This window comes from Aspergillus welwitschiae (genome assembly GCF_003344945.1).
Source record: "Aspergillus welwitschiae strain CBS 139.54b unplaced genomic scaffold BDQ94scaffold_2, whole genome shotgun sequence".
Lineage (NCBI taxonomy): Eukaryota > Fungi > Ascomycota > Eurotiomycetes > Eurotiales > Aspergillaceae > Aspergillus > Aspergillus welwitschiae.
The window spans coordinates 1,660,463-1,675,957 of record NW_020798696.1 but is presented as its reverse complement, the minus strand read 5'-3'; the positions used below and the strand labels follow the sequence as shown (position 1 = coordinate 1,675,957).

Sequence of the window (15,495 nt, the reverse complement as noted above, 5' to 3'; positions counted from 1 at the left end):
CATGAGATTAATGACCCCCGGTCCTTCTGCTGCTGCATGAGAGCAGATTGCAGATCACTGCTGCGTCATCTCGTGACTTGGGATGGGGGGGCGCGAGCGAGTGAGCGAGTGTCTGTGACCACAATCATGATTAGCGCCGATTATGGCCTGGTTTGACAGAAGCCAGAAATTCAAACGGACGAATGGCGGATTTCGCAGAAAGTTCTCACGCGTGTAGGGCGCTCAGAGTGGGGAGAGAGGAAGGAAGGAAGGGAGGCCTATCGCCAAATCCCAAGAGCATTGGAAGAAAAAGGAAAGGTGAGAGATGTTCGACAATCGACAGATCCCTGAGGCGGATCGACGAGGATCTGTCGACTATTGGTTTTGGTGGGTCTTTGGCTGAGCTGCTGCCACGCTTTTGCAGCCGGCGCGGTCTGTTCTCTCACTCACTCTCACACACACACTCTCTCTTTTCATGTCCATCCCGATGGCATTTTCTTTTTTAGTTTCCCTTCAATTTTAATTTATTTTTTTTTTCTCGCTGAAGGAAAGAAATAATCATCAAAGGAAAGGAAAATTAACCAATTGGCGAATCGCAAGTCCGTGAATTCCAAGGACCTTGCGGGAAAAGCATGACAGGCATTTTTTGCAGAGATCCGTGCCAATTGAATTGCTGGGACGGTGTCCATTCATACGGGAATTAAAGGCCAGTGCATCTGGCACGTCTGGTATGAGGACTATTATGGAGCGGGAAAAGCGAAGTCAAGGCAAAGACTGACTGACGGAGTTACTGACTGAGTTACTGACTTTACTGACTTTCCTTTCGGCTGGCCGGAGCTTCTTCCCCGCTTCACCTCTCTTTGTTCTGGCACACCCTGAGGAGAGAGAGCAAAGTACCAATTGTGATGGTCGGATGCGCTGATTGCCCTGCCAGTCTGTGGGGGGAGTGTGTATGTGTGGATCAGAGGGTCTCTCAGGAGTACTTGATCACGTCATGGCCATGAACCCCAGTTCTGTCCAATGTGCCATGCTACATCGATGAACTGCGTGGTTTATCCCCTTATCGCACAGGCGGGCCACTGGAGCATCACAAAGCTGTCCCGTGGGAGTGGTGAAGAGTCGTTGGAACCGTCGGGTAAGAAGAACGGACTATCAATCGGAAGCTGGGGATCTTCGGACCGCTGGCGCTAACCGGATCCAGAATATGTACGGTGAATCTTAATCCGTTGGTCGGCGTCCACGCAACTTCGAATGGCCATTGGATGCTCTTCCTCCCCATCCATCACCCCGTGATCGCGGACTGGCCCAGTAGGATGTGGCCATGCGATCCCCCGGCCTGCCACCAGAAGTGTGAGACATGGATGGCCAAGTGGGCGGTGGGCTCAGCGATCCATCTCATGGCTGACTTTCTCACGCCGCCTTTACAAACGAACATGCCCCACTGATGGCGTGGTCCCCGACCGCCGTGATCGGGGAGTCAAGGTCATGGGTGAAGAAAAGAGAGATTCTAGTGCAAGCTTTCCTCAGTCGGGAAAGACGTGATGTTGCAGAGCTTAGATACTCCGTCCGCGTGGGAGAACCCGCTCCATTGGCGCCCCCCCTCCTCTCCTCTCCTCTCCCCTACCCCCGAAGAAAATAAAAAAGAAAGAGATGTGAACAGCAATCTACTATTGCCGACGGCGTGTCTTGGGGGGCCACGCTCGGGGTCATTGAGTTGCTCGGATCTGCCCAGAAGGAACCTTCCCCCTGGGAAGAGCTAAAATCGGCTTTGGATGCTTTTGGTGGCGCTAATGCAGGAACTGACGAAAGTCCGTAGGAGCAGGGACCGGGTTCAACTCAACTCGCAGCCATTACCCAGCTTTGTTCGGAATCATAATTCATGGTGGAAAAGTATGTGAGACTGTCAACCAAGTTGTCACTGGAGCTTAAATTCATGCCGTTTAAGCCATTGCCCGGGTTCAGGTCTGGTTTGTGTGGGAAATAGCAAGCGCTGGCATTGGGGATGAGCGACGAGGGCTTTGTGCGGATGAGAGGGGGGTGGCTTACCGGCTTCTACCAATGGGAGGCCACGCACCTCTAGTTTCTACTCTTACTCCTACTTACACTTCTTACTTTTCACTTACTAAGAATTGTGGTCCCTCAAGGCACCCTTGGTACATACGGTGGACCAAAACTTTTATAATGATTGCCGAGCATTGTTAAGGAGTATACATACCTCCAAAGTGAGAGTAAAATTAATCATTGTGCAGGTCAAAGCTGCAGAAGGAGGAAAAGAAAGGAAAAATCCCATCACACTAGAACTTTGAAGAGAAAAGCAGAGAAAAAGCAGAAGAACAAAATTGGAAAAGTAAAATAAATTAAATCGAAAAATAAAAATGGGGTAAATCGAGGTGACGAAATAGTTTCCACTGTCTAGCATCGACGAACGTAAACAGCGAACTTTTGGATTTTACAGCAGTACCACCGTGACGGGTCTGACGATAATAAGGGAAAAAAGCAACTGAGCTCACTCTGAGGTACAGCATGCGTTGCGGACCCGTCGGACCTACATATGATCCTATGGAGTACATACTCCAGGCATGTCCTTTCACAGTGACGCCAGAGGAGGAGAAACAGTCACCGCCGCCACCGCACTACTTTTTTTTTCGAAGTAAGCGCGCGCGCCTCTTAGTTACACCCTCCCCTCATTGCTTGTGGAAGGCGGCGGGACTGAGAAGATCCTACAACTAAGATAAGGTGTGGCATATATCGAGTAGCTAAAACTTCGTATACTCTTTTGAAACATCAATGACATCTATCTACTACCGCCCCTGGTCAGGTTCCAAGACCACTAGCCACACAGTATTTCAGTTTGTGGTTTTTTTTAGGTGAATTAGATAGTTAGTGAGCTTCCCAAGATAGTAGTACGTACTCAAGAGTCCGCCGAGAGTGTGAGAGCCCAGGCCGCCACCCCCTAGAACCGCTCGGGCGGAAGCACCAGGAAACCCACTCCGTCGGCCAATATTTTTGGGTGGTCGATGCCTTGGGTGTTTAATACCGTACCTGGTAACGGTTTGGTTCCCCGAGACGAGTCTAGTACTGGATGGGTAGGTACCTACTAGTTTTGGTAGTATGTTTTCTGCCGTGGGCTTTTCTGTGACGAAGAGGAATAAAGGGTGAATTAACAAAGAGGGGTTTTTGCAGAGGGGAAGAAGAGGAGAACGGAACCAAAAAAATAAAATGATCAAAAAGAAAAGAAAAGAGTGACAAGCAGAAAGTGACAGTCGAGAGGAACAACCCGGAAGAGCCAATCCGAGATGTGCTGTAGCCGACAAGCCAGAGGGGAGAGTTGTGTGAGCGTTCACACGAAAGCCCGAAGCGCTGCGGGACACGGGGAGTTCGCCCAAACTGACGGTACGGAGCAAATACAGCCCTGATACCAAAGGTGTCCAGGCCAAATCCTCCTCCAGCCAGTTCCGGGCGGCGATCACCAATCAGCGCGGCCCCCTCCACACCTTCTTGCCGGGCAGGCTGCCGCCGCCAATCTCTCCCCATCCAGCATCAGCCAATGAGCGAGCTGCCAGCACCACCCACCCTCCCCCCGAAATCCAGTCCCTCCAAACCCTCTGCTGCTCTTTCTTTTCTCCAGTTAGTGTTAGTTTACTCTTTCTTGACGGACTGACTGTCAATCCTTTCTGGGTCCTCTCTTTTTTTTTTGTTTTTATTTTTTCCCTTTTTTCCCTTTTGTCCTTTTCCCTTTTTCTTTCTCACTTACTCACACTCACTCTCTGCCTACTCTCGTTACAGTCTTCTCTCACTCAATTCTCTCCTTCACCTCCTACTCTCCTTTTCCATTTTGGTCGCTCCCTCTACTATTTCCCTTTTGAATTTATTTTTATTATTCTGAATTTCTTAATTTTTTATTCTTATTTTTATTTTCTTGCTTTTTCCCTGTCAGCTTAGTCCAACTCATTCCTTCTTTTTCCCTTTCTGTGCTGTCCTATTCGACCTTGTCTTCATCGGACTTATACCTTCCTTGATCCTCCTCTTCGTTCCCCTCCTCTCTCTCTTTTTTAATTACTCTCCAGATCTCTCTCTCTGGTTTCAACCTCTCATACTCTCTCATTACTACATCGGATTTCCTTTATAACTCCACTTGGCTGCAAGTATACACCCCAGACAGCTTGCCCGCCTACTTCAGTCCCGTCATTCCCTACCACCCGCCGCCGCCCTCCCTTTTCCTCTCCCTCCTGCTTCAAGTCCTTATCTTCCCGCCTTCCCCTCCTCCTGGCTTGGTAGAGACCAGCTATATTCTCTCTCTGCGATCCAACCGTTCAATGGTATAGAGTTGCCTCGTCACAGCTGCGGCTTGTTGGCAGCAACTGGTCCTGTACCTTGAATACCTTGACACTTCGCCTCACCTCAACACTCCACCAACGATTCCTATACTATTCCTCCTGTCTCTCTATATACCCTGATTCTCCGACTCGCACAACATGAATTACCTCCACCATCCCTACGCATTCACTGGCCATGCCGCCGTCCCCATGGAGCAGCCGGTTGCCTTCGACCCAACGATGGCCCACCCGTCCATGATGCATCCAATGGATGGCTACCTCTACCCTCACCCGCCTTTTGACATGGTCGACTTCTACCATCAGCCAATCATGGACTACGAAGAATATGCAGAGAACCTCTCTCGCCCAAGGTTGACGAAGGAACAAGTTGAGACCTTGGAGGCCCAATTTCAGGCGCACCCCAAACCCAGCAGCAACGTCAAGCGTCAATTGGCGGCTCAAACCAATCTGAGTCTGCCACGAGTTGCTGTAAGTTATCCATTGGTCCACAGACTACTCGGTATACAGTGTACTAACGTATATCCAGAATTGGTTCCAGAATCGCCGAGCAAAGGCTAAGCAACAAAAGAGACAAGAGGAGTTCGAGAAGATGCAGAAGGCCAAGGCGGAAGCCGAAGAAGCCGCTCGCGGCAAGTCGGAGTCCACGGAGAGCTCAGACTCGAAGGAGGACGCCAAAGACTCGAAAGATGAGACCGATAAAGATACCCCCAAACAATCAGTGGAGAACACCGCCGAGCGCACAAAAACGCCGGCTCCTTCGTCCTCGCGGCCTAAGCACCAGAAGACCAGAAGTGAGTCGGCACGGGAGGCTACCTTTGCTTCCCTGCAACGGGCGTTGAATGCTGCTGTTGCTGCTCGTGACCGGTATGGCCAGGACGGCGAAAACAGCCAATCTCCCAGCATGGATGGGTCAGTGTCGCCGACTACAACCTTTTCCAACAACCGCTGCGGCAGCCACGATAGCAGCAGACATGGACAGGGTGACCTCAGCTCTTTCTCACAGAATGCCATCTCGTGGACGTCTCAAAGTTCTCAGGGTGCTCTTGGGTATGTGACGTCGGGAGAGTCGCTGACGATTCCCGGCATGGACGGCACTCAACATGACGCCGGCCACGACTCAATGCAAAACGTACAGTTCCACCCCTCCCAGAACGAGGACTGGTCCCACCCGCTTCAGACGTCAAAGTCTCTTTCTGGTTACCGTTCGGCCAGTGATGCTGAGGTTTCCTACAATGGTGTGCAATACCCTCTGCAACAAGATCTGTCATTGCCCAGGCGAGGCTCTTCTGACGAGCTGGCCGACACATTGGAAGGGATTGGCATCAACACGCATCCCAGCTCGCAGCTTGTGAATGAAGGCGACCGTTCATCCTGGAAGGAACCCAGCAAGGAACTTGACCTTGCGGCCCGGAGAAAGCGCCCGAGGCCTGCTGCCATTGGCACCTCGCGATCGTCCTCCATGTTGACGGGATCGTCCACCATGTCACCCTCCACGAGGCTCCCGAGCTACGGCAACGGCCATGCCGTGAGGCAATCCAAGTCCGCGCAGGGCCTAAACTCTCGATATGCAGGTGTCAGGAAGGCGTCTGCAGCTCAGCGTTCACCTCTCAATTTATCTACTTTTGCAGAGGCCGGGGCTCTGGGCTCCAAGGCTGACATGTCGTCCATGCTACAACCGGCGGTTACGACAGGGGGGTTGGCGCCACCAACACCCTTGACGCCGGAAGATCTGCACCATCTGCTCCCGACCACTCCCAGCGATGGTGGCTACTGCCTGTCGGCGCAACCGTCCAGCCAATTGTTCCCTACCACACAGCCGATGCAGATCAACATTGCATCACCTCCCGCGACTCCTTTGGCCGTGGATGTGCTCTCTTCCTACCCGTACCAGGGTGTTGCCCCTCCGATGTCTGCCCCTGCCCATTACACGTCATTTGCCGATTATGCCTCCTGCGAAGCTCCCTTGACTGGCAGAAGCTGGACTGATGCCACGTCAATGCCGTCGCCTGAAGCATCCTTTCAGAGCCCCTGTCAACTTCCACAGGCGGATCTGACAACGATGTCGTATGAGCAGGCGATGGAACAGGGGGCTGACCATGTCCCTGTGACAGGGTCTCCATCCCTCGTTTATCACACGAGTGACGTCGACATGCCGACGTCGGCTGCTTTCTGTGGGGATTCGAAGCAAACGGAGTTCCACATCTACGAGTTCCCGGAGCAGCAGGAAGCTCACCGATTTGTTGCACAGCAGCTTCCGTCGCAGAAGCCTAAAGCCTATACGTTCAACAATCAAACACCGAACGACTTTTGAGCGCCACACGGCACCAACCAACCCATCTAATTTGTGCACGTACCATTCCTTTCGCCAGTCAATGTTTCTCGGTGGGCTTGTAATATAACTACCCTCTACCTTCTTCACGATTCCCGGCTTCTCGACCGTGGTCTCTAATACCAGAGTGGACCTCTGCTCTTCTTGGCATTTCAGTGTTGCTTCACGTGGGACTCCTATATATATCCCAGGGCTTGTGTTGTTCTTATGCATTCGTGTTGGTGTCTCTCTTTTGGCGTCTACCCCGGTCTGCGATCTGGTTCCTTTCAGGGTTGGGGATTTGAACATGTTTGGATATTATTTTGGATATATAGCATGTGGGCTTTGGGAAGCGGCTGCTTTTTCTTTTCTTTCATTTCTTGGACTTACTGGAGGCTCTGTTTGGGTCACGTATCTACTGCCATATTACCACCACTACTACATACTGTAATACAACTAATAGGGGATGGGCAATGACTGGAAAAGCATTGTCTGTCTCGCATTCACTGGAATCATACCTTTTCTTGACTCAAGTAATTTGTAGAATGTCTTGGCTGGTCCTCAAGCAGGTTAGCTGCTCCGACCACCCTTGCACGTGCGGCGCTGGTAGGCCTTGAGCCATCTGCCAATAACGCCTTAATCGGCAAACAATCCATGCAGCAGACATGTCGGCTCTCCACCTTGGGCTATATAACGGTGCTTAGCACCAGATGCTCTACTATCCCACAGCGGGAAGCACTTAATCCTCTACAGAGAACATCTTCCCACAATGAAGCTCTCCAGTCTTACACCTCTCGCTCTGGCTCTCTCAGCCACCGCGCAAGCCTCCTACATCAACTACACCACCGTGACCGGCTACTTCCTCCAAGACGAGGACTCCACCGATGCATCCACCTTCGACTATGTAAGATAACACATAATCCTCCTGCCTCCATTTCCATTCCCTCTCCCCACAACCCACTAACCTTTCCCTCCCGGACCATTAACTAGACAACCACCAACTTCGGTCTCATCAACCGCACCTACCCCTCCGACAACACCCACAGCCACCACCAGGACCTGACCCAATGGGAACGCTTCTACCACCAAGTCCTCTCCCTAAACCACAACTCCCCCTCCAACGTCGCATACAAAGTCCTCTTCCTCGGCCGCCACGGCGAAGGATACCACAACGCCGCGGAAGATTACTACGGCACGCCTGCTTGGAATGTAAGTCCCCCCCCCTTAACAAACCATTCCCCCCGCACTTCCTTCCCCGCACTCCCACCCAAACTAACTACGTACGTATGTCCTAGTGCTACTGGTCCCTCCTAACCGGCAACGGAACCACCACCTGGCTGGACGCAGACCTCACCCCGACAGGGATCCAACAAGCGCAAATCGCGCACGACTTCTGGAAATCCCAGATAAGCGCGCAGCGCATCCACACACCGGATAGTTACTTCGTCAGCCCACTGCTTCGGGCGCTACGCACAGCGAATATCACATTCTCGGACCTATCCTTGGGAACTCCGTTCATCCCAGAGATAAAGGAATTCTTCCGGGAGAGTATATCCATTCATACGTGCGATCATCGCCACAACGCAAGTCACATCCATTCCGTCTTCCCTACATGGCCCTTCGAGAAGGGGTTCGCTGAAGACGATGAGTTATGGAATGGAGTGACTGGGGAGACGAGCGCGGCGCAGGATGTGAGAAGTAGGAGGGCGTTGGATGATGTGTTTGGTGGGGAGGAGGAGAATGGGGTGTTTGTGAGTGTGACGAGTCATTCCGGGGAGATAGCGAGTTTGTTGAGGGTCGTTGGACATAGGGTTTTTGGGCTCAGGACCGGTGCGGTGATTCCTGTGCTGGTGAGGGGGGAGATTGTGGGGGATAGTGAGGTTGAGCCAACGGTTACGGGGACGGTTTCTTGGACGACGAGTGCGCATTGTACGGCGCCGCCGGTTACTTCTGTTAGTTCGGGGTGCGTGTGTGCGTCTTCGGCAGCGCCGGTGACGACGCCATTGGTGACGGTTGCTTATTAGTGTTATTTGGTGGTAGGGGATGGGGTGGTATAGGGGGGGATTGTAATCACTGAATTGAACCATGTGTATATAGTCACTCATTCTTATGACTGGACTGGTTTGTATTTTACGAAATCAGGTGTATATCGTATGAGCCATCACTGAAAGAAATTTGAAGCCTATACGGTTCAACTACAAAGGCAAAAGGGAGGGATTGTGGTTGTTGAGGGTTTGGTCAAATTAGGAGCCCCCAGTGTGCAACCGTGTTTGATCTGCATATAAAGAGCATAAAGACAGCATCGAGAGTATCACGATAGCAGCAACTGGACAAGAGGGGTGTGGTTCCATGTGTAGAAAATGAAATGTAGAAGCCAGGAGTAATAGTGAAGAGTACCCAAAATGTAACAGCAGTGGGGTGTCGCAGAAAGTAGGGAAGTGCAAATAGAAAGATTCCCGATGCTCAAGGACGTTGAAAATAGAAGACACGGAAGAATGATAACTGCAAACATGGGCTGTTGTAATACGCCGACCCAAACAAAACGAAACATTCACCGCCATACCATCTGACCGTCCCTCTATCATGGACATATGAAAAATGCACAATCGCAACAACACTCGTAACTGCACATCGAACAACATTCTTCAAAGCCTCCCGACGAAACAACAAGTCAAGGGCGGAAAACATCAACGACAAGACATACATAACTGACCGGGTATAACAGAGGGTATAAGAAGAAAACGCGTGCAGATTATCATTAGCCATCATCCTTGAGACAAGGATAATATACAGCATCAATGAAAAGGGTATGACGGGAAGATGCGAGGTAACCGTTCTCAAAGCAAATGGATCCAGGATCCACGGTATAAGAAAGATGAAATGAAGATAACAAGTCAAAACGGGCGTGTCTCTTTTCCGTAGATCAACATCACCAGATCCCCGCAAACGCCGAATTTGGATTATGCGGGCCATCGCCATCTCACTTTGCTTCATTCTAGTAACCGGACCATCCCAGAGGAGTGCCAGACTGGCCAGGTTGCGGATGACCGGGCTGCATGGGGCCAGCCGGAGGCCATCCCGGCATAGCACCGCCGGCGCTCATTCCCATGGCCAAACCAGGCTGCTGGGGAGTGCCCGCCATAAACTGTTGACCACCAGGACCCTGCGTCGAAGGATACATGCCTCTGGCGGCAGTCACTGCTTGATACGGCGCAGCCGTGACACCAGGGAATCCCATGGATGCCATGGGCTGCTGTTGAGGCGCCTGCTGAGGATGCATGGGGAAAGTCTGAGGCATTGGCGGCGCCGAAGGTCGGGGCTGATTCCGAGGAGATTGCGAATGTTGCTGCTGCTGCTGTTGCTGCTGCGGCATGGAGTGTGCGAGTGGCGAGGGTGATTGTTGCGTATGTAACTGCGACGGGAACTGGGGCATGCCGACGCCCTGAGGTCCAGCGGCAGAGAGCGGAGATGGTTGCGGCTGAGGTGGTGGTTGACCCCACATCTGCTGCGCTTGGGAGGGATATCCATAAGGGCCAGGGGGCTGAGGCGTCCCGGCAGCCATGGCAGGGTTAGATCTTTGGTGCATCAACTCGGGCCGGACCGGGGGTACACCCCGAACAGGGGACTGTGCAACAGGCGGCTGCTGATGAGCCGCTGGTGGCTGAAAACCGGTCTGGCCAGGCATAATCGGTGCCTGATGGGAAAGCATGGGCTGCTGCGACTGAGCCGCGTTCATCATTCCCGTGGAGGCCATCTGCGGGGACTGCAAGGGCTGTGACACGGATGGCGTCGAATCCAATTGGCCAGGCTGTGACTGTGCTGCAGAAACGGGTACTTCCCGTTGCTTTGCGTAAAAGTCGTCCAGGCCCTTCTGGCGATAACTCCGTTGTGACGTTAGAATCTTGTTGAACTCGGCCGTGTGTGAAGCCTGGTTAAGTATTTCAGCGGCCGAGCTGGGCTGAATGCGATCCTGGAAAGGCTGGCCGGTCAATTCCTGACGCGGGCGAGGCATACTGTTATACTCCCGCAGCCGGGGATCATCGGTGGTGGTGGCCATATGGATCATAGGGAGCGGTGGCGCAAGAGAAACCGAGGATGGGGGGCCGACAGGCAAGCTACCAGGCACCGATTCCAGCGCATTGCTGTAGATGACATCGCCATGGGTTAGGGTGGGTAGAAAGTTCGCTGCGCCCGCCGCTTCTGCTGCCGCCGCATCCCGGGCTTTCGCGCCGCCGGGTCGTTTCTCACCAGCCAAATCATCCTCGGTGAATCCTTGTTTCCGTGCTTTGCTCTCCCAGTAGTCGTCGCGGACGCGTCGCCCATTGACAATCACGCGGCTGCCGAACTGACGGAACATCGACTTGGCCGTCACGATAGCAATCTGGCGCGAACGATACGAGTAGGGCAGGATGTCCTGCTGAATGAGATCATCCTTCTCGATCTGACTCGCGATAATCTTGTGCAGCGACCGGTTCTTGTTGAACAAGAGATACGAGTCGCGATAGCCCAGCACCCTTGCGCATTCGGTCGCAAGCATGAAAAGCTTATTCCCACGCAGAGGAACGCGGAACGTGCGACACTTGTACTCTCGGCCTCCTTGAGGGTAGCCCATGGCATCAACCTTCTTTTCACCAGCGTCATCGAATTCCTTGGGGATGTATTCGTCGCCTTCTTCATTTAGCTGGTCTGTCGTATGATCCCTAACGGTGGGTAGGGCCTTGACGAGCGTAGACTTGGTCGGCGTCGTTTTATCCGGGGGAGAAGCCTGCGGAGGTGATACATTGACGGCAGCTTGCGCCGGCAGAGGCTGGGTCTGCATCCGGGGCGTCTGGAGGTGAACATTGGAAGTCTGATCGCTGGGGGTTGCCGCAGACGGACGCGGAGTCTTTGGGGGACGGCCTCGTTTCCGACGGCCCTGTTCATCTGTTGCTTTGACCGAAGTGGTCCACGCGTCAGCCATCTTTATCGCCAGGCAACGTTATACATGCACGTGGACGGAAGGGTAGCAAAAAGCAAAAGCGCGACATTTAGATAGCAACAACAACAACGCGCGAGGGAACGCGAATGCCAAGAAACTCCCACGCTTCCGGAATTCCACGAAGCGAATCGTAAGAGGACTCCGACGCACACATACCGTCGTCATGGTCTCCATCCGCGCGTGCATTCCCGCGCTGGTCTGGGGTTCGACTTCGCTTCACACCACGAGGAGCTATACTCGTTGGGGTCGCAATGCCACCATATGTTGTTGGGGTAGGAAGCACTACGGCGACTAGTAGAAGGCCGTCAGTTTGGAGGCTGTCACGATGGACAAGCAAGAGAGATAGAAAGATATTTTTTGAGCCTCCATGAGCGGCGACAGACAAGGTCCACCGTTAAAAGCGCGGCGGCGAATAGGAAAACTAATGTGGGAAAGGGAAAAAGAAAAAGAATGAAAGAAACGAAACAAGGGGGAGGGGGGGGGATAGTGGAAAGGAACTGAACACAAAGCAAGCGAGCGGGGACACAAAGAGGCGAGCAGACGAACAGACGAAGCGACGAAGCGACGAAGGGAAGGAGGGAAAGCAAATCAGTCACATACCATTGTTCAAGGCAGCGGGATTGATTGTCCCCGACCCATCAACGAGCTCCCCTCCGATGCCATTCATCGGAGCGGGAACAGAGGATTGAGGAGTGCTGTACATGGCGGGCCAAGGAAGGACGGGAAAGAGGGTGGTGTGGTGTGGTGGGTGGTGGTGATGGTGGAGGGCACCGTCGCAAGGTTGCGGGCGCGTTAGAGAAACGCGAAGATCAGGATGCCAAAACGGGAGGGGGGAAGGAAGAAGATGGCGACCTGGTTGGCTATTGCGATGAAGGAGGGCGAAACTGCGACGATGCAAGTGATCCTCGGACAGATGAAGGTGGACGGACCACGGCTCGCATGCAGTGGGAATTTGACTGGTAGGTGGCAGGAAGCGGATCAGCGGAAAGGTTTGAGCAAATCGGTGCTTTGCAGACTGGGGTGGTGATGGTTTGGGGGGAAGCGAAGTTCAGATCATGAAGGCGGTGAGAGGGGATAATGGAAATTGATGGGAGATGGATGAATGAATGAATGACCAGGAGACAGACAGGCAGCGCACGGTCGGAAAAGAACAAATCTAGACGAATCCAGAGCAGGGAAACGACAAAAGTGAACAAACACAGTCACCACTTCAGAACAAATCGGTGAGACCAGGCACAAAGCCGAACAAGGTACAAGCCGATAAGCTGCAGAGGAAGCACAATGTTATGGGGGGATTGTATGGATAAGAGTGAATGTGGCTGGTGAGGGAAGGCCACCGACGCCGCCACATGAGGCTGTGAACTGCTCCTCCTCCTCCTCCTTTCTGGTCCCCTCCACGATCGATCGGGTATCCCAAGGTTCCCTGTCTGCAGAAAAGCAGCGTCACCCACTAAGGAGAACTAGCAGCGGGCGGTTACTATGCCGGAGACAGGGAGATGGGCAGTGGATGATTCACAGCGTGCCGCCGATGGAACCGATCACTGGGGACCGTTGACGGGGGGAGTTAAGCTATGTGTGACCGGCCGCCTGTGAGTCTGTGGTGTGTGCGTGGGTAATGAGGTGTGTGTGTATGTGAGTAGTATGTGAGTGAATGTGAGAGGGGGGGTTGTGCGTGCGTGTGCCAGACCGGGTCGCAGTTGTCGATTGGGTTAGAACCACAACGGACAGGGCAGGGCAGAGCAGTGGGGTGGGGAAGAAAGTTGGAGATACGACTGGCAAGGGGAAATGGAGGGGGGGAGGGGGGAGAGAGAGGCGCACCAGGAAAATTAGAAAGCAGTGACAAGAGATGGAGAGGACGGATGGGATGGGATGATGATGATTGATGATGATGATGATGATGAAAGGAAAAGTGAAAGAAGGATTTAGTTCGAGAAGGGGAGGGGGTGGAGAGAGTAGGAGTGGGTGTAGGAAAAGGAAAGGTGGGTGGAGGAGGGAAGGATTTGGTGAAAGGAACGGGAGAGTCTTCGATTCGAAGAGCGAGCGAGAGAGAGAAACACAAGAAAGCAAAGAAAGTGAGGGGGAACAGCGCCAGGCAATAATCCCGGAGTGGAAACACCGGGCGATAGGAAATCCAAAACTGGGGAGGGGAAAGAAGGCGGGAGGCGGCGCCACGCAGCTTCTGATTGGTTGCCTCTGCTCGGGTCACGATATGTTCCCAGTCCAAATCGGGGATCGTCGCCGCAAGACCGCCGAAACACAACAGATGCAGATTCGCGTAAGATGAATGAGACAGAAAAAAAAAAAAAAAAAAAAAAAAAAAAAAAAAAAAAAAAAAAAATAATAGATGAGATCAACGGAAAGAAACAACAATAATAGGAGATAAAGAAGCGCAAGAACCCCAGGATCTAATCACTTACAGAATTCTTCACGAACCTTCCACACAGCAGCAACGACGATCAATACCCCGTCGTCCTTTGACCGACTCACTCACAGACCGACGGACTGACTCCCAGACCTCCCGAGTCCAAGCTCGATCTCGTTAGCTGATCCCAAATACTACTACTGCTGCTGCTGCTGCTTCGCGATGCGGCCGGCATGTGGATAGTGGATGGCCGGGTAGCGCGGACGCACGTCCGGAGGACCAAGCAACTTAGTCGGAAGATAGTCCAGGCGACACTGGACTGGACCCCTGCACGTCTGGCGCCCCGATCCTCCGATTTGATGGCAGCTCGGCAGCTGCAGTGTTGCTGAAATTTAAAACTAAGTAAAAGGCAACAAAAACAAGAAAGACCAAGAAAAAGAGCCTTCAGACTCGCGGAAAATACTCGCGACGAAGACGAATCGGAGTGCACTGAGAAGCGGCCCGAGTACGCAACTGCAGCAAAAGGAAAGGCTGAGTGTTGCTGCTGCTGCTACTGCTGCTGATAACGGGACTGTGTACACAGTGGAACAGATCGCGATCGATGGCGCGGTTAAGCCTAGGATGATGGAATCCCGACCGGGGAATGTCCTAGTATTAGAGCTTCAGGTAATATGTTCCTCCAATGAGCGATTTTGCCTGTGGAAACAATCACCGGCAAAACTGAAACGGCAGGGGAATGTTACGGAGCGCCCTGCGTAGAGTGAGGAATCCTGATATTAGTCCGGCTCAGGCAGCCTAAAATCCACCCGAAAAAAAAGCAATATATCTCAACAACAATAATCTCAATCACAATAATTTGCCTCGCTGGCTGGAACTGAGAACCAGAGCGGGGCAATCCTTGGATCGAGAGCCGGCGACAGCCGCCGCTGGGGCCGAGAGCAAAAATAGGCGATAGTAAATACGGAAAGGTAGTCAGCCTCGGTGATAGAGTTCCGCAACCCGAACCTCTTTGTATGTCCGACTGATTCAATCTAAATTCTTCTGGACTGGACTGGACTGCAACGGCGTGTGCACAGCAGCAGACCACACACGAGGCGCGATAGCAAAGGCAGCGCTGAATTGAAATTAACTATCAAGCTGCTTTCCGGGGATGGCGGGAAGTTGGTTGGCCCTGGATTGATTGGCCGGACTTTAGAGTAATTGGAATAAAAGCACATGAAAATTACCCGAATAGGCTGGTTTCCTAGTGGGTGTCGGTAGTAGATGCGCTGCGGATACGCGGTGCCAAACCTGGCAGAGAGAGAGAGACAGAACTGAAGAAGGCTGCGCGGCGTGGACGAATAATGAAGCACACCGGGCCAACTGCTATCGTCAGGGCTGCCAATCGTCAGCGACAGCCGGAGGATGAAGGATCTCGGTTCTGCTCTTTGGTCAGTTCCAGGCAGACTAGTACTAGCTGTTCGAATGCTGCACGTTTTGTTCCGAGGTTAGACGGGAGTTCAAGCCTTTGTCTGGCTGTCTGCAAGAAGAC

At 52.7% G+C, this 15,495-nt stretch overlaps 6 protein-coding genes across 6 annotated transcripts; 3 read left to right on the top strand and 3 right to left on the bottom strand.

Moving 5' to 3' along the window:
- Nucleotides 1-1,509: 1,509 nt before the first annotated feature.
- On the bottom strand, nucleotides 1,510-2,518 carry BDQ94DRAFT_134851 (uncharacterized protein). Its single transcript, XM_026764554.1, has one exon. The coding sequence runs from the start codon at nucleotides 2,396-2,398 to the stop codon at nucleotides 2,156-2,158; it is 243 nt and encodes an 80-aa protein (XP_026631924.1). The 5' UTR covers nucleotides 2,399-2,518; the 3' UTR covers nucleotides 1,510-2,155.
- A 1,670-nt stretch (nucleotides 2,519-4,188) lies between these two features.
- Nucleotides 4,189-6,740, top strand: BDQ94DRAFT_49380 (homeobox domain-containing protein). The gene is made up of 2 exons (XM_026775902.1): nucleotides 4,189-4,784; nucleotides 4,843-6,740. The coding sequence occupies exons 1-2, from the start codon at nucleotides 4,455-4,457 to the stop codon at nucleotides 6,625-6,627; spliced, it is 2,115 nt and encodes a 704-aa protein (XP_026631923.1). The 5' UTR covers nucleotides 4,189-4,454; the 3' UTR covers nucleotides 6,628-6,740.
- A 576-nt stretch (nucleotides 6,741-7,316) lies between these two features.
- Nucleotides 7,317-8,758, top strand: BDQ94DRAFT_49322 (phosphoglycerate mutase family protein). Its single transcript, XM_026775898.1, has 3 exons — nucleotides 7,317-7,528; nucleotides 7,615-7,833; nucleotides 7,920-8,758. The coding sequence occupies exons 1-3, from the start codon at nucleotides 7,394-7,396 to the stop codon at nucleotides 8,646-8,648; spliced, it is 1,083 nt and encodes a 360-aa protein (XP_026631922.1). The 5' UTR covers nucleotides 7,317-7,393; the 3' UTR covers nucleotides 8,649-8,758.
- On the bottom strand, nucleotides 8,759-9,443 carry BDQ94DRAFT_49323 (uncharacterized protein). The gene has a single exon (XM_026775899.1). It carries the CDS (start codon nucleotides 9,264-9,266, stop codon nucleotides 8,868-8,870), a length of 399 nt encoding a protein of 132 aa, XP_026631921.1. The 5' UTR covers nucleotides 9,267-9,443; the 3' UTR covers nucleotides 8,759-8,867.
- Nucleotides 9,398-12,735, bottom strand: BDQ94DRAFT_49327 (putative nuclear localization protein). Its single transcript, XM_026775900.1, has 3 exons — nucleotides 12,203-12,735; nucleotides 11,759-11,893; nucleotides 9,398-11,547 (listed from the first exon to the last, which is right to left on the bottom strand). Exons 1-3 carry the CDS (start codon nucleotides 12,303-12,305, stop codon nucleotides 9,620-9,622), a joined length of 2,166 nt encoding a protein of 721 aa, XP_026631920.1. The 5' UTR covers nucleotides 12,306-12,735; the 3' UTR covers nucleotides 9,398-9,619.
- BDQ94DRAFT_165976 (uncharacterized protein) lies at nucleotides 12,447-14,080 on the top strand (the record flags this gene model as incomplete). The annotated part of the gene is made up of 2 exons (XM_026770444.1): nucleotides 12,447-12,561; nucleotides 14,022-14,080. The coding sequence occupies 2 exons, from the start codon at nucleotides 12,447-12,449 to the stop codon at nucleotides 14,078-14,080; spliced, it is 174 nt and encodes a 57-aa protein (XP_026631919.1).
- Between the last annotated feature and the right edge of the window lie 1,415 nt (nucleotides 14,081-15,495).

Coding starts and splice junctions, on each gene's coding strand:
- BDQ94DRAFT_134851 (XM_026764554.1), bottom strand. CDS start 2,398: ATGCTAGACAGTGGAAACTATTTCGTCACCTCGATTTACCCCATTTTT.
- BDQ94DRAFT_49380 (XM_026775902.1), top strand. CDS start 4,455: ATGAATTACCTCCACCATCCCTACGCATTCACTGGCCATGCCGCCGTC. Junction 4,785..4,842: donor TGAGTCTGCCACGAGTTGCT/GTAAGTTATCCA, acceptor ACGTATATCCAG/AATTGGTTCCAGAATCGCCG.
- BDQ94DRAFT_49322 (XM_026775898.1), top strand. CDS start 7,394: ATGAAGCTCTCCAGTCTTACACCTCTCGCTCTGGCTCTCTCAGCCACC. Junction 7,529..7,614: donor ATGCATCCACCTTCGACTAT/GTAAGATAACAC, acceptor ACCATTAACTAG/ACAACCACCAACTTCGGTCT. Junction 7,834..7,919: donor ACGGCACGCCTGCTTGGAAT/GTAAGTCCCCCC, acceptor CGTATGTCCTAG/TGCTACTGGTCCCTCCTAAC.
- BDQ94DRAFT_49323 (XM_026775899.1), bottom strand. CDS start 9,266: ATGTTGTTCGATGTGCAGTTACGAGTGTTGTTGCGATTGTGCATTTTT.
- BDQ94DRAFT_49327 (XM_026775900.1), bottom strand. CDS start 12,305: ATGTACAGCACTCCTCAATCCTCTGTTCCCGCTCCGATGAATGGCATC. Junction 11,894..12,202: donor TCCCGCTGCCTTGAACAATG/GTATGTGACTGA, acceptor GCCTTCTACTAG/TCGCCGTAGTGCTTCCTACC. Junction 11,548..11,758: donor GGATGGAGACCATGACGACG/GTATGTGTGCGT, acceptor TCAAAGCAACAG/ATGAACAGGGCCGTCGGAAA.